Raw genomic sequence first — 24,798 nt, 5'->3', positions numbered from 1 at the left:
CCTCGCTTGGTGCTTGGCATGGGCACCGAGCGACCCCACCAATTTATCCCTACAGCTATGCAGTTCCTGGAGATGTTCTCCACAGATCTCACTTATGACCCAATAGAGCATCTTTCCAGCTTTGCCTTTAAGCCTGGGCCACTGCAGTACAGCCCTCGCTGGGCTCCTCTTGTGCCTGGATAGCAGTAGACCCCTCACCCGCCTCACTGGACAGTCAGCCTTTTCTCCACATAGTGAAATGGAAATCAGACTCTGATCCGTCAGACACCACCCTACCCAGAAAGCTCCAGTCCTCTCCCTGGTTCAGTCTCACATCCTTGCATGATGGACATCACCATCAGCACCCCTCAGACCTGCCACTTTCTGTGCCTTGGGTCACACATTCTGCCACCCTGTCAGCCTGCACACCTCTGCCTCAGGGCCTTTGTGCCAACTGTTACTGCTGCTTGAATGCTCTTCCTACAATTCCCATTGGTAAGTTCCTTCGCCTTTCTTGATCCTGTGTCCCCTCTATCAATGAGATCTTTATAGATAAAATTTCGGGTCCCCCCTTCTCTCTGCTTTACTTCTGCTCCTTTCTCACCACTGTCCCCTGTCATATGCAGTGTGTGTGTGTGTGTGGTGTGTGTGTGTGTGTGTGTTTTCTTCTTATTGTTGTTTTAGTTTGGCTTTGGTTTTTTGAAGCAGGGTTTCTCTATGTAGCCCACCCAGGCTGTCCTGGAAGTCACTTTGTAGACCAGGCTGTCCTGGAACTCAGAGGTCTTCCTGTCCTTGTCTCACAAGTGCTGGGGTTACAGGAGTGCACCACCACTGCCCTGGGTTTTATGTTGTGTGTTTTGTCTCGGTTATTGACACACGGCTGTGCTAGATGCAGCGGCTCTGCATTGGTCAAGATTCTGTTACTTTGTTGCTCTTTGCTCGTCAGTCAAGATTCTGTCTACTTGGTTACTTTGTTGCTAGTTACGGGTCTTTAATTCCAGGTGCTCAGTGACTGAGGGTGAGGGAGCAGGTGTGGTGCACGTGGCTCATCCTGCAGCAGACATGTGGGGGGAGCCTGAGTGCCCTCTTGCTGGAGTCCTCCAGAGCCATTGTCTAGTTTCCCTTGAAGGAAACCTGCCCGGCTCCCCTCAATCCCAGTTCCGGGGTTTCCAGGCTGTCTAATAGCCCTGTTGGCTGCACTGGCCATCCTACGGAAATGCTGAGTGAGCTGGTCTAAAGGCAGAGCCAGCTTGGAGGGAGGTAGGGATGAGGTCACACAGAGACTGGTGGCATCTGGAGGAGGCAGATCTTGGATCTAAATGCACATAAAACCCCAAGTGTGCTTGAACTTCATATTTCCATCCCCGGAAGTTGCTGGTTCCACGTCATCCAACACTGCTTGGGCTGAGTTATAGGAAGTCACTTGTGACCCGGAAGGAGGGACTGATGTGCTGGGACTGTGCCTGTCCGATTTTGTTTTCTTTTTGAGACAGTCTCATTATGTAGCCTAGGTTGGCCTGGAACTTGGGATCCTCCTGCCCCTACCTCCTGAGTGCTGGGGTGACAGGCATATACAACCATGCCTGGCTTCATTTGTGAGCTGTCGTATCTGATGAGACACCTGTCCCCACAGCTCCTTAATGGCCCATCTGACAGTCCCACATAGCTGACCTTTGACACTTATGATGGGACTGTCCTATCTGACAGCTCTGCTTCAGGGTATGTGTGATTCTCCCTAGGCTCTCTCAGAGGCCAGCTCAGCCCTGGAGACATCCTGAAGTTGGCCTGAGTCCAATTAACTTGGCCAGCATCAGCAGAACCCGGCATTTCCTTGGCCTCCCTGTGCGCAGCCCAGTGTGGGACAGGACTGCCGTGTCACATATAAGTCCATCTCATTGTTTTGCTGGTGCTCCTGTGTATCTTCAAAGACTTCCTCACTCTCTGCAAGTGGACAACCTAGGTGCTCACTCACTAATGCTCGGGGGACCCAACACCCAAAGGACAACTGGAGGGCTGAGAGCGCCAGGAAGGCGAGGTGACCACGAGATAGAACGAGCCCTTCTTCTCACTGGGTCCTGATGAGAGTGGACAGCTGTCCCCACCTGGGACTGGAAAGAAGCCTAAGATTAGCTCTGTTGAGAGGCCTCCAGCCAGAGGCCCTCACAGACAAGCAGAAAATAGCAGCCGATGAATTTTTCAGGACCACCCTCTGCTTGCCAGTGGTGGCCAACTGTGAGATAATGGGCCAAGCTTTTTGGGAGCATGCATTATTGATCTGGGTCTGTCTGGTTTATAAAAAGCCCATCAGCACCCCAACTACCTACGCCCCGCCCACCTTCCTCACCGAGGCTCAGTTTTGTTTCCTTAGGACAAGGCACTTGAGGAGGTAACGGTTGGTGGGGACCAATCTCTGTCACCCAGGGCTGTGTGCGGGAGCTGTCATAGCACAGGATGTGTGAGTCCCTGTCCGGACTGACTGGCTCCCTGAAATTTACATTTCAGAACACCCACTCTTGTGAGCAAAGAAACACGTCTGCAGATTGGGCCAGCCACAGTACTTGCGACAGTTAAGCATCCACATGGGGGTTGGGGATTTAGCTCAGGGGGAGAGCCCTTGCCTAGGAAGCGAAAGGCCCTGGGTTCGGTCCCCAGCTCCGGAAAAAAAAAAAAAAAAAAAAAGCATCCACATGGACACTCTTTGACAGCCCATCACCCATCCCGGAAATGGGCTGGGCACAGCAGTGGTGAAGGTCATGGTTCTAGGTTCAGATCCCGTTTCAACCCATTTTGGCTGTGCAACCAGATATGCGGTGCAACATCTCTGTGCCTCACTCTCTCCATTCATAAGATGGAAGGGGATAGGGGGATGACTTCTTATAGTCAGCCATGGTTTATTCTGTCTCCCCAGTTTATGTCATCCATGGACTCTTGGCTTGCTTGCTTATACTGCTTTGCTAAGAGTCAGATTCGAGGTTGTGATGCGATTCTGGCTTAGCAAGGGTATTGCCCTGAAAGTCACCATCTAGTCACTGCTGGGTCAGGTCCAACATCCATGCACCCAAGAATGCACGGCTTGGCCTCCTCCCTCCCCACTCTGAACCTTCATCCTTGTCCCTCTTGTTCCTCTGCCCCTGCTCTTGTCCCTGATGTCATCAGCATAGCAGTGGGGTCCTGTGGGAGCTCAAGTGAGGCCACGCCACAAGCACCCTCCTGACCCATTTCACGAAGAATGACACTCAAGATGTGTGTGATGGCTCATGCCGTCATCCTAACACTCAAGTGGCTGAGGCAGGAGGATCTTGAGTTAAGGTCAAACTGGGCTCCATAGCAAGACCTTGTCTCAAAACAAAACCAAAGACGACGACAACAACAACAACAACAACAAAAATCCCAACCCAATGTCCCTCTGTTCCCTCACTGGGGTCACATGGCTCACGGGTCTGGTCGCAGTGGCTCCACCTTGGTTTACGTCAATGTTGTATCCTTTTGCCAGCATGGTAGCCCCACCCCTATCCCGCCAGCGGCTCCCAGCACCTGGCAGAACAAACACCTACTGTTCTCATTAAACCGGTGCTACCTGACCACGTGGCCATGTGGGATGCCTCGGGTGCCCTGATATCAGAGCCAATAGCTTGCACAAGCCAGGCAAGTGCTCTATCCACGGAGCCACATTCCCAGCCACTCGTATTTGTGGCTTAGATTGCACAGTTGTCCCTCAGTGCTGGGGACCAGGCTCTGATGGTGTCCAGACCCCCATATTAATTGCTCTGCTCTTTGCCAATAACCTACATTCCCTTTATTCATCCTAGATGACTGTGACACTGCAGGCGGTCTTACTGTACTGCTCAGGGACTAATGACTAGGGAGAATGCCCACACATTTCCCGATGTTTTTGATGTGTGTTTGGTCGAATCTGCAGATGGAGAACGGAGGATACAGAGGGCCGAGTGTTCCTATGGGACAGCATGGACACAGGGCTCAGCTGGGGCGGAACCCACACATTGACCTCAAGGTGAGAAGACATAGGGAGGAGAGATGTCACTGGGAGACGCCCCACAGGTGATCGAGAACACATCTAGATTGACTCTGGAAGCCCCTTCTGGTGGCCTCAGTTTTGGTGTCTCCTACAGGTGCTTTTTGCAGCAGAAAGAGCAAAAGCTGTGACATTGCTCAGATGAGAAGGGACAGGAGACGGCTTAGCTGTCAGCCTAGGCCATGGCCCAGTAGCTTGGGAGGGAAAATGGTTGAAACTGTTTCTCTTTTCCTTATGTTGTAAACATTGGGGAATCATTCTGTATGGAGAAGTTGGGGATCCCTACCCTTGAGGGTCACTACGAACCCACATTCTCAAGGCCCCCAATTGTGAGCTGGCTTGCACTTGCTCAGGCGCAAAGTCTACACGACTGCTTGGCACCTGGGGTTTCTATGGGAACCATGTGGGGACCATGGCTCCTCTAGAGCCCCAGGTGTCCCTGGCTAGTTCAGCCACTTACCCAGCTCCACGTCCTGGTCATCCGTGAGCACCAAGATGATGTTGGGCCGGATGTTCCTGCGGTCCCTCTGGAAGCGGCCCTTCAGGCGGGGATAGGAGAGGAAGGCTGAGCTGCCAGCCAGAAGGGAGAAGAGAGCGGTGGACAGCAGCCACAGTGGCAGGCCAGGGGGTGCCATTGGCGTGGCTTGCCCGTCTGTTGCTTCTTCTTGGATGCAGAGGCTGAGGTGGCTTCTTGAGTTTGGGATTCCTTCCCCTCTTCCCTCAGGATCTGAAGGATGAGAGGGAGAGACGAGAGTTAGTACTGACATCACAGCTGCCCCCGCTGGGCTCGCATGCTGCCTCATACAAGGAAGGGACATTGTGGGCCAGGACGGACTTTCTCACACTGTCATGAACAGTGACAGTGGCATGAACGCGGCGCTGGCTAAGCTCGAGAAATGTTTACAGTTACCGTAGGGGCAGTCGTAGCGGCAGATTGGCAGTAGAACTATCCACAGGGACTCCCTTGCAGGAGAGATTGCCCTGAAGCATAGAACAGAACCCTCTAACAGACAAGAGCTCTGAGTAGCCACCTACCCAGACACAGAAGGGGACAAGTCACCAGCACCTCTGCCTGCCTCTTGCCTTCCAGCTCCAGCAACAGATGGCTCAGGTTACTGGGATGCTTTGGATTGTATGGTCATAGGTTCTTGGACCAGACCCGCCCGTTGGGGGTTGTTGTCCTCATAAACAGACAGAAGAACCCCAGTTTCCCCATGGCCAAGCTAATTACTCAACTTCACAGGGCCAAGTATGCAAGGTCCTCATCCCCTGATCCCGCAGCAGGGCGGAAGGGTTCCTATCAGATTGACCTGGCGGAGTGAACATGACTGCAGAGAGAGCATTCCACGCTTGCCCCAGGGGACTGTATCTCCAGCAAAGGTGGGTGAGGGAGGTGGTCCCAAAGGGGGGGACTCAGCCTTCTTTTGCTGGGGTGCAGAGAAGGGAGGACCATGTGTCATGGAGTCAGGACACATCACCACGACTGTGACCTCGAAGGAGTCTGTCCACCCTGTTGACTATGAAGGTATGGGAAGGGGAAGCCAGCCACCACCTCAGGGCCTACCCAGGGCCTCCAGCAGTGTCCCCAGCGGGGTTGTGTGGCCTACTGATATCACCATGTCACTTTCCTTACGGCTGTAAAATGCCCAGGGATGTTCCCTTCCTCAGGGCGAGGGAGGGAACTTCCTACAACAACAAGCAGATCCCTTGACTCAGCAGGGCCCTGACCGTGGTGACAGCAACTCAGATCATTGTGTCCAAAGTGGGGGAAGAGGCACCTGCTGGTCATGCTGGCTCAAAGCCCTGGCTGGTCTCAGCTCAAGCCCCCCCCGCCTTTGTGTTCATTCGCTCCAACCTTCTCCATTTACCTCTTCTCCTTTTCCCCAAATGCTCTCCGTCCCCATTGGCTTCTTTCTGGACAAGATGGGGTCATTTCTTCCCTGAGACTCTTTGACACTTGCTTTTTGTCATCTCGGTAAGTTTTGCTGGTTCTGCTCCACCAAGTCTAGGTACCAGGTCACCTCCTCAGACAGGCGCACCCTGGCTCCCCGTATTTTAGCACTTGTTTGATCTCCTCAATCGCTACCCCACCTTGGAACGATCTTATGTACCCCGCCCATCCACACACATCCCCGACCAAGACCCTACACACAGGAGGGGCAGCTGCATGAGGGGCAGGGCTGGGGCTTGTGTTGGTTGATCACAGCTTGGTCCCCTGCTCCTGTGTAACTAGAGGGATGGAGCTGGAACCCTGAATTCTGCAGAGGGAGGGATGCTAGCTTCTAGAGGGCCATGCCACAACTGGGATTGACCCAACTCAGAGACCTAGGGCACCCACACGCTTCTCCAGACACTTCCAAGGGCCCCCAAGGAGGAGTCAGCCATGCCGGTTCTCTGGATGGTGCTACCATTACAGAGGCCCAGGGACGGTCTGGGTGGGTGTCGTTCACCCTCTCGATCTCTGCACTCGGAGCAGAGCTTGTTTCTACCTCTGGAAACCATCCGAGGGCCTGCCTATTTTTCCTCCTCCTCCCTGCCCCCACCCGCACAGTAGCTCCCCATCTGTAGCCACAGTTCTGCTGGGGCCACATGGGGTACTTCCTCCTCTTGTCTCTTGCTCCAGGGTAGCTATGGGCCCTGGCTGCTGAGAGCCCCAGAGTCTGCGTCTGTCCTTGTTGTCCTTGTCCTGACCTCTGTGTCTGTGGTCACCTCTCCCACTGTGCTGTGAGTACTCAGTTCCAACCCACGTGCTGCTATGGCTTGACAGAGTTTCCTTAAGCATTTGACCCCCACCCCCACCCCCAAGGAGGGGTTGTATTGTGGGGTGAAGACTGTGAGTGACTCCCAGTGCCTGCCCCAGTGCCTTCAAAGAGAGCAGGGGAGACAGTCATGGCACCAGGCCACTGAGGACACAGTAAGAAGGGAAACCTGCTCACTGAGGGTGGCATCTAAGAGGGTAGACTCTGGCTGCCTTGGTTCCCTGCTATGTTAAAGCCCTCATCTACCTCCACAGAGAGTCAATGCAATGGCCTCTCTGATTCACCCTGCACGGCAGTTAAAAGCACAGAGTTTTGGATGCCTTGTCGAGTCACTTAAAACTGCCATGCCTCAGTTTCCCCCCACCAGACAACTGGGCATGGGAGATCAAACAGGTCATCCCTCTTTCCCTCCACGGGTTCTGCTCCTCTTCTCATGACAGCCAAGAAGACAGACTCACCGTCCCCACAGGCACCCAGAGAGGACAGCGGAGAGCATCGGAACCTTGCCCTCCTGACTGCCTGGTGCCTCTCCTCGCCCCAAAACTCTGTCCCCCCCACAATTTCTTCCATCCCCGCCACAGTCCCCAACCCTGACACCCTCCAACTAACCCTTCCTTCCTTACTCCACTCTTCTGTTGTTTCGGGGACGAGCTCTCAGTGTGGCCTCAAACTTGCCACATAGCCAGGAACAACCTCAACTCCTGAAGCTCCTGACTCCACTTCCGGGTGCTAGGATTACAGGGGTGCATCACCATGGCTTATGCTATGCCTGGGGATCAAACTCGGGGTGTGCACATGCTAGACAAGCTTGAAACGGGGCTGCACCCTGATCCATGGCGTCTTCAGCCTCATTTTAAAAGTCAATGAGGTGGCATTGTCATCACAGCACTCGGGAAGCCGAGGCAGGGGGATCACAAGCTTGAGGCCTGTCTGAGTCACAGGATCTACCACCACGATGAATGAATAAACAAATACACATCCTGAAATGGGAACCTCTTTCTCCAAGTGTGAGTGGGACAGAGCCATCCCTTCCCTGGAGAGTGGCTCCCCCGGAGCTAAAGGAAGCCGATGGTCTCCCTGTGCACTGCAGGAGGGCCCTTTCAAACGCTCTGTTCTCCCCAGGGAGGGTACCAGCTGGTGCCAGAAGGAGCCAACGCACATTGCCACCCAGTCTGGAGGGAACAGGAAGGAGGCTCACACGAGCAGAGAGATCCCTCGCCGCGGTGCTGGCCCCTGAACTACTCCAAGTCAGGGTCATCCCCCAAAAGGGCACTTATCAGGAGGTTGGTGCTCACCAGTGTAGGTGCACGGAAGGTCCCAGAAGTCCTCTGTGCTGCTACAGGAAGTGAGACGACAGTCCTGGGGGAATTCCCACAGGTTTGCCCCACAGGGCCTCCAGTGGCAGTTTTCCAGCCAGGACTCATGGGAGCAAACACTCCTGAAATGCCCGGGTGGCCCTCACTCTGAGCACCTCACAGCTGTCGTCCACCTAAAGCACACAACTGCCCAGTGACGTCATACCCACTCTACGGGTGAGGAGAGGGAGACGCGGAACACTAAAATCACTTGCCCAGGACTGTAGGTTCTGGCCAGGCAAGGTTTAAACCCAGGCTGGATTTGGCTGGCATGATGGAACCCCAAAAGGAGGTCTGTAAGCTGGTTCTTAAGAGGCGTCCGTTCCAGCCTCAGTCTTGTCTGCCCCAAAAGGCAGCAGGTGGGCAGGTACCCTCCCAGAGCTCCTTTAGGGACCAGAGTGGTGGGGGTGGGGGAGCCAGAGGCAGATGTCATCTGCTGGGCTCCAATCCCAGCTCTGATTCTGCATGCTGGTCTCAAGGAGCCCTTCCTGCTCCGGATAGAGGCTGAGTTCCGCAAGGCAGAGCTATGGCATGAGAGGGGCTAATTATCTGTCAGCCCGAGCTATCCGTGGGTCGATTTTTGATGAGTCCCCCTCCCCCGCCCCCCCTGACTTCTGGCCCTGTGCCAGCTTCTCTCTGGACACAGAAGAAACCAATTAACAATGACAGGAGACATTCTGCTTTCCCCGTCTTGGTAAGAAGATTCAAAATCGTTGCACAGGATGCCTCTGGACCGGGCTCGGTCTCAGAGCATCCTGTCCACCACCGTGCGCACTGCCTCTCCCATCAGCTCATTTCAAAGCCCGTCCGTCCGGCCCTTTCTCTTCTCACTGGACTTGGCAAAGCCCCCCACCCCTCACCCCCCCCCCCGCCTTGCAGAAGATCTCTGGAGACACCAAAAAGTCCCAAGAGAGTGGGAAGGCACCGCTACACTTCCAGATCTATGTGCCTGCCATTCTAGGTGGGAGCGGATCTTGGTGTGTTTGGAGATCCCTGGCCCACACAGCACAGCTATGGGGGATCCCCGAGGTCTCACTCAGGATACCTAGAATGGTCATTTTCCTCTGGGGGGGTCTCCACATCCCACAAGAAGGGTAGAGAGTACAGGAAGAACCATGCAGCTGACAGGGTTGGAGCAGAAGAGGGACTAGTTTGGGGTACACAGAGATACCCATGAAATGGGAGCAAAACCCACAGATTGGGTGCTCCTAGATATGAAGTAAGGTGTTTGGTGGCAGGAGAGTCCCCCGAGGACGGGTGATACAACTGCTAGCGGGTTCTGCTCTTCTCACCAAGCAGCCGGAATTCCACTAAAGAAAAAACAGGGCCTATTCTTACTGAAAAGCCTCCAAGGTTCTGTCCCACCCAGGGTAAAACCCCAAAGTCTCCAAAAGGCACAAGGACAAGACCCTTCACAATTCGGCCTTAGACTTGGCCCTTCCTTGCATCCTCTCTCCCTCCTACATTAACTCCAGCCACACAGCCTCTGTATATGCCTGGCGTGTCTCCACCCCAGGACCTTTGCACCGGCCACTCATTTGGATATCTTCCCAGTCCCTTCCTCCCAGTCTTTGCTCACATCCCAACTTTGCACCATGGGTTTGAAGCACTGGCCACTTCAGCCACTCTACCAGCCAATCTCCCTGCCAGAATGTCACCTGCTGAAGGCACAGATCTCTCTCAGTGAGTTTCATCCCTCTCTGTGTCCCTAACACCAGTGGGTGCTCAGGCTTGTTCCTGATTTAGTGTAGAATGTTCTCCCACCTGTCTCCTGGTAACAGCCCTCTACTGTGCCCAGAGGCCACTGTGGTTCAGTGTGGCTGCTGCAGCAAGGTCCACTGACACAGGTAGAGCCAATGAACGTCTCCTGTCTTTGGTTCCAGTGACTGGCCCAGAGGTGGGCATGTGACACAGATCTGACCAATGAGAGAGTGGGAGCCTGGGAGCCTGCAGAAGAAGCCCTGCTCTGGGTGCTGTGTGTTTGTGTGTGTGTGTGCATGTGTGTGTTTGTGTGTGTGTGCATGTGTGTGTGTGTTTGTGTGTGTGCATGTGTGTGTGCATGTGTGTGTGTTTGTGTGTGTGCATGTGTGTTTGTGTGTGTGCGTGTGTGTTTGTGTGTGTGTGTGCATGTGTGTGTGTGTGTGTGTGTGTGTGTGTGTGTGTGTGTTACACATGGATTGAATGGAGCCCAGAGAGGATTTTGGTAACAATGGGGATGACTAAGGTATAGTAATCAAAGACTAGTCAGGGCTGTCCTTCAGAAGGGAGCTTACCCCCAACACAGTGACCCTCTGAAAGAATGCTGAGGGGTAACTAAAGTCTCCCGGTGCTTGCCAGAGCTCTGCACAATCCTAGACACCCATCCCATGGTAACTCAGCCACACATACTACAGCACTCAGAGGCACAGACAAGGAAGCCGAGGCACGAGGGGTTCAAGATCTGCCTCGAAGAACAAGGCCTGCAACCATATCCACTTCCTATCCCCCAAGGGGTTCCTAAGACCGGGTCACATCAGAGGGTCAGTGCTGTCTGCCTCTGGGTGAGCTTGTCAAGGAAGGGGGCGAGGAGGGAGAGAAGGGAGGGTGCTCTGGAGGCCCCTGGAGGCAGGTCTCTGGGAAGTAAGCCCATGGCTCTGTTGAGAGCACAGCTCTGCCCATAGGTGCCTTCTGCTCCTGAGAGGCAAGTGAGGGTGCACCCAGACATCCTGACCCCGGGCCCTTCTCTTGCAAACCCCATTCAGAAGCCAAGCACAGTAGGCAGGACTGAGGTTTAGCGAATAGGGAGAATACGGAGAAACTGCTGGCGGGGGTAGTCAGGGAAGGCTGCCTGGAGGAGGGTGGGAAGTACCAAGTTTGAGTTTGAGACGCTCCATAGGTACAAAGGCCAGAGGAGCCCTGGAGAGCTCAGGGAGCGCTTGGAGAAATGGTAGAGGGTGTGGCCGTAGGCTGAGGAGAAGAATGCAGGGTGGGAGGGGGACATGTGGCCAGGTAGATGTTTAGCTGGGGGACGCAGGACGCCATGCTGGCATCTCCTGCTTCCCAGGTACAGGTTCCCTCCAGTGCTCTTTGGCCTCTGAGGGAGCGTCTGGGGCCGGTGGGTCAGTGTCCCCTGTCCTCTTCTTAGGTCCAGGACCTCGGCACCCTGGTGCCTTTTTCTGGGATTCTAGCTAGAAACAGGGGAACCAAGGTAGCCTTGAAACAGGCCAAAAAAACCCTTCTGAGGGGTTTGGGGGCTTGGGGGTGGAGGCCTGATCTCAACACAGAGCTCAGCATCTGGGCAGGTAACTCAGGCATGAAGTAAACAAGGAGAAGTGGACCCAAAGCTCCAGCAGGAATGACAGCCAGCTGCAAAAACATCGAGGCTCCAGAACGTTCTGGAAGGCCTGTGTGCCAGGCGCAGTTCTCAGTACTGTGAAGCAAAGTCCCTATTCTAACGAGCTGACACACCAGAAGCCAGTGGCATCTCCAGGAGGGGGCAGCAGACAGGATGGGAGATGGCACCAAGACCCTCGGTACCAGCTTGAGCTCAGAGAGAGGCTAGAGACATCACGTGCAAAGTCTTGGGAAGTAGAGTGTCCAGACCGTCAGTGTGCCAAAGAAGCAGTGGTCGACAGTCTGTGGGACCCCAGCAGTCACACACCGGCACATCGGCTGCGTGCCCAGAGAAAGCTGCACCCAAATCCCTGCTCCCACAGAGCAGGTGGGGGGCTGGAGGGTGGGTGAGCAGGGCAGTCCACAATGGCGGGTGGGTGGGGCGAGGCAGTAGGGAGCACCCTGAGAGGGGTGGAGTACCCTGTGATCTGGAACTGACTGCCCAGGTTTGAACCAACTCTGCTGCCCACTGGATATCGGTGACGTGTCATTTCTTAGGGCCTTGGTGTCTCCATCTATAAAGTGGGAGAAGTGACAGCATCCACTGCATAGAGCTGAGAGGGTGAAATGGCTAAGGACCCTTAGAAGTAGATTGGTATGCAACAAAGGCCAAGTCTCATCAGCTGGCTCTGGGCTACCCAGCAACAGCACCTAGGTTTCGTTTGAGCATCCCTTTCCCCTGCCTTTGGTCCAGAATGTTTGTTTAGGTGCAGCTACAGAGGTCTAAGGTTAGACCACGAGATCAAGACCTGAACCAAGCAGGGTTGTTCAATCCCCCTGCCTCAGTGACTCACTAATCAGAGTGTAGGTGCATTGGCCTGACTGGTCAGGAAGAGGAACACGTTCTACAAAAACAGAGTCCTGTCACTATCTTGCCACCTGCGGAGTGAGAAAGGAAGCCAACACAGGAAGAGGCCAGTTCTGAGAAGTGGCACAAGCCAGTGACATTAGGAGCCTTGTTCTGGCTAAGCTTGGAGGGAGAAGCCTGGCTTCTTGGTTCCCTCATTTAGGCTCAATAGATTCCATTTCCTCCTTCGGCGGTGAGTTTCTCTGCCCACCCCCCCACACACATGCGCACGTGCGCTCTCGTACACACACACTGTATCTGTCTTCAGATACACCAGACAATGGTGAGCCACTATGTGGTTGCTGGGATTTGAACTCAGGACCTCTGGAAAAGCAGTCAGTGCTCTTAACCACTGAGCCATCTCTCTGCCACCCACACATTGCTCTCTTTTAATCAAGGTCAGTTTCCCCACCGACCCTTCTGGGACATGAGTCAAACTCCCTTATTTTTGTCAGACTCAGGAAGAATGGCTGCTCTCTGCTCTGTTTGTAGGCATGGCCAGCAAGGCCTGCGTGTGTCCTGCTTCTGGCGGACTCGGGGCTGGGCCAAGAGAGGGCTCCAAAGCTGGGTGTCCAGTGACTGAGGGAGCTGCCTGTTCCCTTCAGTGGCTTCGCATTCTTGCCCTTCATCCCCTCGATGTGTGTGATGTAGCCGGATTGGTCTGAGGGCATAGGACACCAGCCTCGCCTCTCCATGGAGTGACTGAAGGTCACACTATGGATGAACACACCAGGCTCCTTGGCCCTCCTCAAACACACATAGTGTGGTGGCCCACAGGCCATCACCTCAGTGTCCCTGCCCTGCTGCCTGTCTGTTGGAACATAAGCTTGTCTTATGCCCATTCCAGAGGTTCCTCAGAGCCCAAGGAACTCTGGGTAACCTGAAGGTCCCCAGTTATCTCTAATTTCTTGTATGACTCGGTAGGGCGAAAGCCATGATGCCAGGATCTGGAGGGCGAGAAGGGTTGGCGGCAGGTGCGAGTTAAGGGTAAAGTCTCACATAGCCCAGGCTGGCCTTGAACTGACCAAGGGTAACCTTGAACTTCCTGTTCCCATTGCCTGAGCAATAGGATTGCAGGCAGGCACCACCACTCAGTGTTTATGCAGTGCTGGGCTCTGTGCGTGCTGGGCAGGGCCAACCAGGCTGCCCCTCTAGACGTTGTTTCTGGTTTTCAGATGGAGAAGGATGTCTGGTACTGTCTGGTCTGGAATTTCCTGCGTCCACCCAGCGGTGACCTGCCTGCCTCTGCCGTAGGTACGCTGGGGTACCAGGCTGTCTTGCCAATCTTTCCTGACAGTGACCCTCCCCAGTCAGGTCTGGGAAAGACAGAAATAGCTTTTATATCTGAAGTTCGGGAAAACATTAATTTCTCTCCACTGCTTTTGTTTCCAACACCCCCGCCTTGTTTGTAAGAGTCAAGGTGCTCAGCAAACCTCACACAGCGTGGGATGTGACCTGGAGAGGCAGCCCTAGAAAGGCTTGCCTTGCAAGAGGCTTCAGTGTTATCGGTTGTTTTAGGGAAAAGACACTCCTGTTTGCGGTGTCCTTTGTCTACGGTTAGGGACATGGGCGCAGATGAAGGACCTGGGGCTGGAGATGGCTCAGCGGTTCAGAGCACATGATACTCTTCCAGAAGGCGTGAGTTCGGTTCCCAGCACCTACACTGGGCGGCTCACGAGGGATCCTATGCCTTATGCCTGTGTAGGCACTGCCTTCACACACACAAGCCCCACACCCATAAGAGTAACTAAAAAAGTAAATGTTCAAAGAGGAGGAAGGGGTTGGCAAGATGGCTCAGTGGTTAGGAGCACTGGCCGTTCTTCCAGGGGACCTCATGGCAGCCTCACCCAGACATGCAGGCAAAACATCAATGCACATAAAATAAATAAATAAATAAATAAAACTTTAAGGAAAAAAAAAAAAAGGAGAGGAAGGACCTAGATTTGGGAGACGGGACACAGGGAAAAGCCTGTCCGTTCTAAACCCACACAGACACTGAGGCCCCTCTGCAACTTGGTTAGAGAGCTGTGAGGGCCTCTTCCAGGCCACCAGATCTTTCTTGAGCACCTACTATGTACGTGTGTATCCACTTGCTAGCCACCAAGTGTAGGATCTGAGTACCTACTGTGTGCGCGTGCTAGCCACTGTGCGTGGGTGCTGCGTGCAGGAAATATGAGGCAGGGCTGGCTCCAGATCAGTGGAGAATGAACTAATGAAGAATTTCAGACTCTTCTGAGAGCTCTGAAAGAATGTGTGTGTGTGTGTGTAGGGGGGTGGGGCGTGGTGCTGGAGAGTCAATCAGAGGAGGCCTCCAGGAGGAGGTGACTCAAAGGTCAGTGAGAAGCTGGTTACAGTCGGAAACGCTGACTCTCCCTCCCTCCTTTCACTATAGCTGGGGACTAACCCTTGGGCCTTGGGTATCCTAGGCAAAGCTTACGGAAATGCCTTCTAAGGCTTGAAAGGGCCGGCAGGATGTCTCAGCGGCAAAGGCACGCACTACAGAAGCCCATCAACCTGGACCCTGAACCAAATCCACGAAGTTGTCATCTGATGTCTGCACGCACGCTGGGGCACCCATTCCCCCGCCCACGCCGCCCGGGAATACTAATAAAGTCCCCACGACGGGAGTAAGGGAGCACAAAGAACTCGGATGGCGGAAGCACGCAGGAGAGCGCTCGGCTGGCACAGCTGAGAGAGGACACAGCTGTACCCTTGCCCGTGCCTGTGGACAGCCACGCCTGCTGTCCTTCCTGGGTGTTTCGGGGAACCAGAATCAGATGCAGACATTCCCACCTCTGTTCTTTGTTCTTTCCTCTCAGCTGAGGACAAAAGCTTCCTTGGCAGAAGTTACAGTTATTTCTGTAAAAGGCCCGGAGCCAAAAGCAATAAAGCCCAACTTGAACAGAGTCGTTATTCACGCCTAATTGCCGGCTGGTGTTCAGCGGGGACTGACCGTCCCCGCCTCTCTCACCCCATCGCTCAGCCCCACGCTTCCCGTGCCCCGTGGGTGCCCTACATGCAGCGCGGGGGTTTCTGCCTGTGGAAGACCATCCGGGAACACTAGGGCATTTGGACTGCTGGGATTAACAGCCCCGCCATGTCTCCTTCTGCCTGACGCCTGGCTGAGCATGCCACACCTCCATCCTGAGCCAATATAAACAATCCAGTGCTCTGGTCATTCCAGAGACTGGGACACACAGGTGGGACAGACGCCTGACATCCCTTTGACCAAATAACCACCTATGTATGGGATGGATAGAGAACGTGTGGACCCACTTCCTGCCTGGTGTGCCTCTTGGGCTAGCAAATAGCAGAGCAGAGGCTGTGGGTCCTGTGAGCTGGGGCAGTGGCTTACAGACTGCCAGGCATCAACCTGAGTGCCATTAAGTAGGTGCATCCTGGGAATGCAAGGAAGGAAAGGGAGCAACCCAGGTCCAGACAAGGCTGGGACCAGGGTGTGTCCGGCCCCCAGAGTGCTGGGTGGGCCTACACAAGTCACCGTCATTTTCCAGACAAGAACACCGAGGAAGCTGGATGAGGGGAGTTGACTCTGTCCTATAGGCAGGGGCTTCCAGACCCCAGCAGTATCTCACTACAGGGTCTGGGAAAAGGAAAAGCTGTCACCGTCTGCCTTTAAAAAACTCCATTCTTTGAGATGACAGCTGCTCCACCTTGGAAAGGGCCACACAGGCTTCTCATTTCCCCTGCCCGAGAAGCACCCACCTTCCCTTCCTTCTTCGGAAAACAGTACCCCAATTTACTTCATAGAGGATATTCGCTCCTACCAAGGGTGATCATGTGACCAAGGCTAGCCAATGAGATTCTTCCTGAGCTCAGGCCTCCCAGCTAGTGCTCCCGGATAGGGCCCCAGCAAGGGTGAATGGTCTCTCTGCGGCCTCATTCTACATTCCAAAAGGTGGCCAGCAACTCCTGCTCAGAGACCCCCAGAGACTTCCAGACTGTGTCCTGTGCTCTTCTAAGCCCAGCCCTCCAGTGCCCTCCAGATGAATCCAGTTCCTGAGGCAAGCATGGGGTACAGGTCAGTTGTTACATCCTCAGGCTCTGCCGGGCAGCCCCACCCTGGCGCAGCCTCCACCTCAGGAAATGGTGCAGTCCCTCACCCTCTTCTGCCTAGAGAAACTGGCCAGTGTGACGGAAGACTAGTGTAAGGCTTAAGACCCAGCGTTTCTCATCTCTGCACTTTCTGGAGCTACCCTACTGCTGTTCAGGCCATACAGAGACGTGGGATTCAGCGTGGCTGAGGAAACCATGCCTGTCACCAGCACTAGGTGTGGGCAGCGAGGGGATAGTCAGTTTGGACTTCCCAGCTGGGGTCACTGTCAGCCCATGCATCCTCAGAACACAAGAGAGCTGCTGCCATCTACACCAAACACCTCAGAGCCCAGCAACGGAGGTGGGAAGATGACGGAGCTCAGTGAAGCCCACGGAAGCTTTTCATATAGTGCCTCAGTTTCCCCCTTACAGATATACATAATCAACTTCCTGCTTTTAAAGATTTGGGGGATGACTAAGCGTCAAGTAACAAGTACAGGGTGAATTTATTATTATTATTATTATTATTATTATTATTATTATTATTAGTAGTAGTAGTAGTAGTAGTACTAGTAGTAGTAGTAGTAGCAGTAGTAGTATTAAAATAGGATATCATGTAGCCCAGGCTAAGCCTCAAACATCATATGTAGCCAAGGATGGCCTTGAACCCATGATCCCACTGCCTCCACACCCAGAGTGCTGGGATTACAGGTGTGCGCTACCTGCCAGGTGTAAGGTTTTAGTATCGCTACAGACATACGTGTAGCCTGTTGTCCCTGAAAGCCTGTCATAACAGGTGCTGACATCTGTGTGGGCCTCGGAGGAACCAGCCTGTTACAGGGTCACTGCTCCCCTGCTCCCCCTCTGGCTTCGCTTCCTGCAGAAGCCTGCTCCACTGTGGGAAAACCAACCAGGCAGGGCAAGAACACAGGCAGCTGGACTCAGTCATGACAGCCTTTGGCTAGGGCCGGGAGGCACTCAGGTGGCCTACCAGGGCACACGCTGACTCCCAGGCCTCAAGTTTCAGAAAAAGCAGAAAACTCTAGCTTTTAAAATATGCATGTAATTCTAGCACTTGGGAGAGTGACGGAGGCAGGAGGATTGAAGAGTGCTCCAGGTCAGCCTGGGCTATACTGCGAGACCCTGTCATGCCCCATCCCCCACCATTCTAGTAACTGATTTTTTTCTCTGAAAGTTTCAAAGTAACACATGGGTGAAGACCATAAGAGTCAAACACAGGCCCTGGGTAGGCAGCCCGGAGCTCTTGTATTTTCCTCTTCCTCTTTTAGACAGGGCCCTGAACTCTCCGGCCTCCAGGATACTGCTCCAGCCCTAAATCATCTGGGGTCCAGGAAGTGCTCAGAGCTCATCCTGGGATGGGCTCAGATGCTAGGAGATCGGGGTTGGGGAAAAGGGTGGGGGTGGGAGTTGATGAGAGAAACTCAACCCTGGCCTGTACATCGCCTGTCTCAAAGGTGAACGTTTACTTCCTAGGTGGCTCAAGACAGACCAGCCCCGTGCCCCTGGGGCATCAGGAGGATGACCCCCCTCCGCCAGCTACCGTGGGAAAGCGTGAATCTGACCAGCTCTGCTTCAAGCTTGTTCTCTGCCAGCCACAACAGGTTTGGGCTTCCAGGCCCTGAGGAACAGTCACCTTCCAGCAAGGACAGGCTCTGTTCCTTTCGAGGTCAATCTGCAGGCCTCTTTCCTGGGCAACTGCAGGGCTGGGCCGAGCTCTAATAAGACCAAGGTCCCACCACACTTTTTAAGTGAGAGGAGAGGAGACAGAGAACAAATAAGAGAATCCCAGAGGAAACAGTGACATTAGAGATGAGACCCCAGGAGCCAGATGTGGCGTTAGACAGTGCCAAGAACAAGTGCCTCGTCTTGGGGATGGAGACCGCTTTACAGCATCCGAGACAAGAGAAGAGGCCAGTGTGTGGGGAGTGGGGGAGGGCAGGCAGCAAGCTTCAAGAGTCTGAGAGGTAAATGGGGCAAATACAGCCGATCCTGCCCCAAAGCTAAGAAAGAATTCTCAGATATGAGCAGGAATCAGCTACAACGGTGACCACTGGAAGCCAGGTTTTCTGTAGCCAGGACCTCGCGCCCAGGCATTGACCTGGGTCCCCACAGAGACTTGGGGAACAGACTGCTATGGCTGTTCAGGTTTCCACGGGAGGCAACAGCCCCTCAGAGGGGCAGAGTGGCTGGCCCACCTGCACACAGCTCTTGAGAGGCCAAGCAGAGCAAGGCATTCTGATTGGAGCCGCCATCTTTGATTGTGACACCATGGCCTCTGGGATGTCTCTTTTACTTCTGTTCCATGTAATCCTGGTGAGATGACAGTGATCCCAAGGTCACCCAGACACACTTGGCCCTTCTTGTGGCAAAGGCTGCACCCAGTGTCACAGCAGGGCCAGGAAGGGACAGGGGCGATAGGCATCTTTAGGGTGTAGGTCTCCAGTCTCCAAATCTGCATTTAAACTGTCATTCACAGGGAGCCTCTCCTGCCCCAAGGGGGCACCCCGGGGCTATGTGAGAACATCTGAGGCGCCACAGGACTAACTCGAGTATGGAGGCTGGTTTTGGTTTTGGGGAACAGAATCTCATGTAGATTCTGGCTTCAAACTCCCGATGTATGATCGATCGCCTGCCTCAGCCTCGGGGGTACCAGGATCACAAGCACAAACCAGGAGGCCGGAGGGGTTCCAGTACGATTTCCTCACTTCTGCCAGACACTGCTGCAGAGGAGAAAGCTGCTAGCAGCTCCCAGAGCCTAGAAAAGGGCTGTCTCCCACAAACAAGACCACTGTTGAGTGGTTTTTACCTCCAGATAAACTAAAGGGAGGGCAAAATTCATTTTTCTCTTCTTTTCTTTTCTTTTCTTTTCTTTTCTTTTCTTTTCTTTTCTTTTCGAGACAGGGCCTCTCAATGAACCTGGAGCTCAACAATTCAGGCCAGCTAGCCGTGAGGATCTGCCTGATTCTGCCCCCATTGTGCTGGCATTACGGGTGCTGCCGCCACACTTTGGGTCTTTACACAGATGCTGAGGAATCCCAGTGCAGGTCCTTGTGGCTTCTAGGCATGAGGGTTATCCACCCAGTAAAGTCTCCTCAGCTGCTAGAAAATGTTTATGGTCATGTTGGCCAAGCATCCTGCTGCGAGGTGCCCCTCTGCACAATGTGGACACTTTCCCTGCCCAGGTGTCCCACCCAGGTGTCCCGCCCAAGTGTCCTGCCCAGGTGTCCCGCCCAGGTGCTGGGCGGCAGTGTGTTCATTGTGTTTAATTATAAGCCACTCTGCCTTTGTTTTCCCTTTCATTCCTAATCAGGGTATTTCATTGATGACTGTGCAGATAAGTTATCTGTGAGTCCCTTCCAGGTAAACCTCCCCTCAAAGCACTCGCTAAAACCAGAAGGTGTTTGATCTGTTGGTTTGGAAAGCTTTGAGGCTAAGACTATCAGCAGAACCCTGTTTATCCTTCCTTCCTTCCCCGAGTTTGGTTTAGAATCCAGTACAACACCCAGCCAGGGGCCAGTGAGACACCACAAAGCCTGCGGCAGGGTGAGCTTCAGAAGGATTTTGTTCTTTGGAAAATAAGAGATAGAATAAAAGTTCTGTCCTATATCCCTACTTTGAAGGGAGATTTGATGATTGGAGCTGTGGCCAAGAGACAAGAAGGTCAAAGACATGAAGGACAGAGGGAGAGTTAGACAGCAGAAAACTGACAACATCGTCACAAGATGTTTTCGAAAGACAAGACTCGGTCTCTCCACTACTTCGAATGTTTCGTTGTGTGGGGAAGAGAAACTTCAATTGCCCAGATCGCTAAGCCAGGGATTCCATTTTACTATAAGAAAGCAAGATGACTAGACGCTGAGCTATCTCGACGACCTTGGTCAGCTTCCCTGTTCTCCGAACACCCCCCCTCCCCCTTGCAGCTGACCTTAGAAGTCTGCGCACGGCATGGGTCTCCAGAGCCTGAAGACAGGTAGGGCTCACCAAGCACAGATCCCCACCTCTCTGGCTACCAAGGTGGGTCAGACTCCTGCTGGGTTCCAGCCGTGGGCCCACAAGAAAAGCTTTCAGCAGCTTACTTCCCAGACACATCTGGCATCCACCTGGCCAAACACATCTTATGTCCCTGCTCGAGGTCCCTCAGCCTATGGCCTCAGCCTCCCCTACCCCGAGGCCCCACAGGCGTGCTTAGCTTAAGGATTCGAGTCTGGGCTGGAATGGAGGGCTGTCTCCAGTGGGGCCCAGTGTGTGAAGCAGGGGGCCACGTCTTTCACAACAGGCAGTTATGAGTCTGGTGCCCCTGCCACTGGGCCCATGTGTGTTTTGCAATCCTACCGAGACTGGAAATGTAAAACACTGGTTTGTGAGAATCTAGCAAAGTGCTGGGCTCAGCTGCAGAGGTGGCTTGGAAGGTTGCTCTACTCGGGAAGCACTGTGCCACCTGCCAGGGTAGAGGTGCCCCCAACCCCCACCCTGCAGCCTCTGCTGTAGCGGTGACTTCCGTCTGCCAATCACCCAGGAGCGAGGCATTATGGGAAGCTCAGTCAGCGCCTTCTAGTGCTCTTGGGAACGTAGAGGGGGAGTGAGTGGGGTGTCCAAAACTATTCACCCAAGAGGTGTGTGACAGCCCTGGGGACAGGGGACCACACCAGCGAATACAATATGAGTTCTCCCTTGTGAGCAAGCCCAGCCTCACGGTTAAGTTAAAATAACTGGGAAGTGCAACAGCTCTCAAGTTCAGGCCTTCAGCAGACGACAGACACGAGAGGTGTCCAGGGGTCTAGAGAACCAGCGGGCTCAGTCCTCCCTAACCTCCTTCCTGCTCGCTCCCCACACTGCTTGGGAACCACCCGTCCCAGGCCACCGGGGCATGGCACTTGGCACTCTGGTCACTCTCACTCTGGTCACTCTTTGGGCAGGGCTCTCCTGAGCAGGATAAAGTCCCGATGGTCTCCACCCAGGGTGCCATGTTTGTGACACTCAAAACTGTCTTCACCAATACTGCTTGTCCCCTAGCCGGCAAGAGCACCCTTGTTTGAGAATCAATGACTCTTTCCTACTCTGAACCCTGGGCCCACTCAAGTCCTGCTGGCTCCACACCCCAAATTTCTCTCCACGGCACCAACCCATCACCATGATTCTGCCCCCTGGCTACTCTCTGTTACTCCCGTGGCCCTGATGGTCCTGGGTGTCGTCTCCCCACTTCCTGGGTTTTTCGGAACACAGATGGGCTCCTTCCTGTCTGACAGCTTCCCGTGGTTTTCCATGTCATTTAAAATATAAAGTCTGAATGTCAGCCACACTTCGGTCTCCATTTCCACAACGCACGTGTGGCTCCCTACTCCCACTAGGCGTCTGTGTCCTGGACACGCTGTCCTCTGCACCCCAGGGCCTTTGCACAAGCTGTTCTCACCACCTCAAACGTTCTTTCCTTAGCTCTTCCCAAGGCCGGCCTCTTTCTTACACTTCAGGTCATGGCTCAGAGATCTCTTCTTCAGGGAGGCCTCTCTGGACCACCTCCCTGAAGGTGCCTCACGGTGCTCTGCACTGGTGAAGGTGTCTTTTATTTCATTACTGTTTTTTTTTTTTTTTCCTAAGCCTGTTATGAACAGCCTTGGCTGTGTCCCTGGTCACTGCCTGCTCTTGGGGCCTTGCCCCTTTGGAGGACCAGTTTCTCTCTTGCTGGGCTAGGCCCTCAGGCAGCACCTGGCTCTTGTCAAGTGCTCACTAGTGACAAGAGGTCATCTGATCTGTGCTGTACTTGGACCCATGCTGTACTGGGAACCATGCAGAACGTGAGCCCTTGTGGTATTGGCCCTCCGTGGGATCATGTGGTAACACGACCTTCACAATACCAAGAAGTCTGGCCTGTAAGAGGCAAGGGAGCTTTCGGCTCATCTACATACCGTCTTCTTCTGCCATTACCAGAAGCAGACAAGGCTCTCTTCCCAAGCCTTTTGCTGACTTGAACGTATGCGGGGTGCCTGCTCTCTCCGTGGGACTTAGACAAACACTTCAGGATGATTTTCACAGTGGAGGGCCAGGTAAACTCAGCCCTTGGAAAGCCGTGGATCAAAGCCAAGCTGCAGCTTTATCCCCTGAAGCAGCTAAGATAGGCTCTGCTTCCCAAGCACCCTGCGGGAAGGGGAGGGTGGTTCTCACCTCAGCCAGGATGCTGACAGGACCCTCTGACCATCGCTGCCCATGCAGGTGGCTCCTTGCTTCCCAAATGGCCAGGCTTACCTGCTCCAGGGGACCTCCTATTTGTGGGGACCAAGCAGTCCTCTCTCCTCACTCAGACCGTAAGTGTAACTTACTACCTCAGTCCGTGCACGGGTCAGTGGTCTCATGGGAGGGCGTCTGGGGGCTTAGGGACTGTTACTGCAAAGAGGCTTGCTTCTGCTTTTGGGCTGTGGCCACAGGGGTCAGAGGGCAGCCACACTGTGGTCCCGCCTGGGCATCTCCATAATGACAATGATCCAGGTTTGCCTGGGACAGATGCTAATAATCTCACTGTGGTCCAGGGACTCAGGGAAGGGAGCGAGGACCTACCCCCAGCACTTGTTGGATGAGAACACAGAGGCACAGAACGGTTGAGTCACATGCCCCCATGTCATTGCTGGGCAGGTGGCCAGACAGACCGGCTGTCTTAAACACCCAGCCTGGGGCTGCCAGAGACGGCAGCTTTAGTTCTGAGGAAGGCACAGAGTGAGGTAGAGGGGCAGAGCGGAGACGGAAGAATGGTGTCTGTGGCAAATGCTGAGCTCCTGATCCCGTGGTGTACGATGCCAGGGCTGTCTCAGGATTTGGGGCCCTGCGAGAGGCGTGGGGCATTTTTTCCTTGGCCTCCCAGTGATTTCAGAGCCTCTCTTTCAATGGCTCACAAGAGAAAGGGGCCTGATTGCAGCCCGTCTAAGAAAACACCCCTACCCCACAATTCCATCTGCAACTGCACTCGGCAGCTGCCAGCAGATGTGGGTAATACGGTCCTGGCTTCCCGCCCATGAGCTGCAGGGTCTGTAACCCCATCGCCCAACTGCAGCCAGCCACTGCCTCTTCCCCTCTAGGCTCCAAGTGAGGTCTAGTTCCCTAGCAACCACCCCAATTAGGCAATCACGCCATTTATCAGGATGCCAATTAATTATAATGGTCTTCATGATCTCCCAATTAGATAGCGCCTGGAAGCCGGCTGGATCATGGGCATCTGCCGGGGTCCCCACCAGGCCAGCCCCCCTGCAGCCAGACTGTCCTAGCCTTCAGGTCACTGTGGAGAGGCTCGCCTTCCTGTCCTCCGACACACCGCCCAGCCTGGGACACCTTCTGAGGCCAGTCCACCAGCAGCCACAAGAGGGTCTCACTCCTACCATGTCCTATGTCTGCTTTTGAAGAGCCAAAAGCCTCATCTCTGCGTGGTTTTCATTGGTCACATTTGAGAGAACCTTTGCATCTAGACCAGGGGAGGAGATGGAATCCCCGGGAAGAAGAGAAGGGAGGAAAAAAAGAGGGAAAAAAAAAAACCCAGCCAAAACAAAAGCAACCCAAAAACAAAACAAAATACACCACCCCTAAAAACAAAAAACCCAAACAACCAGAGAAGACAACAACAACAACATCAACAACACAGTACGAACCAGAGCACCTCCCCACTCCTTGCCCAAGCCAGTAGCAGAGGTTCTTGGGGAAAGAAAAGGACTCAGAGAGGCTTCTAAATAACTAGCTTTACGATTGCACTAGTCAGGTTTTCTTGTCCCTCGCACTAAGAAAACAAACTCCCGGAGGAAGAGCAACCTAGTGGTTCAGAGTGGACCTGGGGCGTGAGGAATGTGCCACGGATTTTGTGTGGACACGTGACTTACTAGGTCTAAAGGCCTGGCTCAAACACTTCCTGCCTCTTATCTTTGAGGTGAAGGGGGAAACGTCTTTGAACTGGTCAGAAAGGCAGGAAGGGCCTCTGGTCTTCAGAGAGGGCAGAGTCTAAGAAAAGATAATGGCTGCGTGATAATCGCTCCCCCCCCCCGGCCGCATACCTAGGGGCCAGAAACCACCAAACCCAGACGACAGAGAGTCAATCAGCTCACAAGTGAAAAGGCATTTGGAACATCGAGTGCGAAATTGTATATGGGATGGGGTCCTTGAATGAGGCCCGTGTGGGCCAGAGGGACACACATAGGCACACGGGCTAGGCAAGGGTGCCCGTAGATGGTCCCTCGAGGCCAGCCTTGACTCAACAAACCATCCTTCCAACCTTAAGTCTGAAACCCTAACATGTTATTAAGGTTTCAGAAAATGCCATAACTTCAAATAAAATAATAATAATAATAATAAAAAACCCTCAAGAGGGTTACACAAAGTCCAAAGCCACACACTACCCTCTGCCAGGGC

General features: G+C 53.9%; 1 protein-coding gene across 1 annotated transcript in view; it reads right to left on the bottom strand.

Annotated features, from left to right (window-relative positions):
* The window catches only part of Sulf2 (sulfatase 2), a 57,216-nt gene extending 52,463 nt beyond the window's left edge, over positions 1 to 4,753 (bottom strand). The window contains exon 1 of the mRNA XM_032904781.1: positions 4,473 to 4,753. Within this exon, the coding sequence (XP_032760672.1) occupies positions 4,473 to 4,647 (175 nt within the window). The 5' untranslated portion in view covers positions 4,648 to 4,753. The remainder of the gene's footprint in view (positions 1 to 4,472) is intronic.
* Positions 4,754 to 24,798: the final 20,045 nt, after the last annotated feature.

Source organism: Rattus rattus, chromosome 5, assembly GCF_011064425.1.
Source record: "Rattus rattus isolate New Zealand chromosome 5, Rrattus_CSIRO_v1, whole genome shotgun sequence".
NCBI lineage: Eukaryota > Metazoa > Chordata > Mammalia > Rodentia > Muridae > Rattus > Rattus rattus.
Note: the sequence above shows the minus strand (reverse complement) of the source record. Positions and strands in the feature narration are given on the sequence as shown.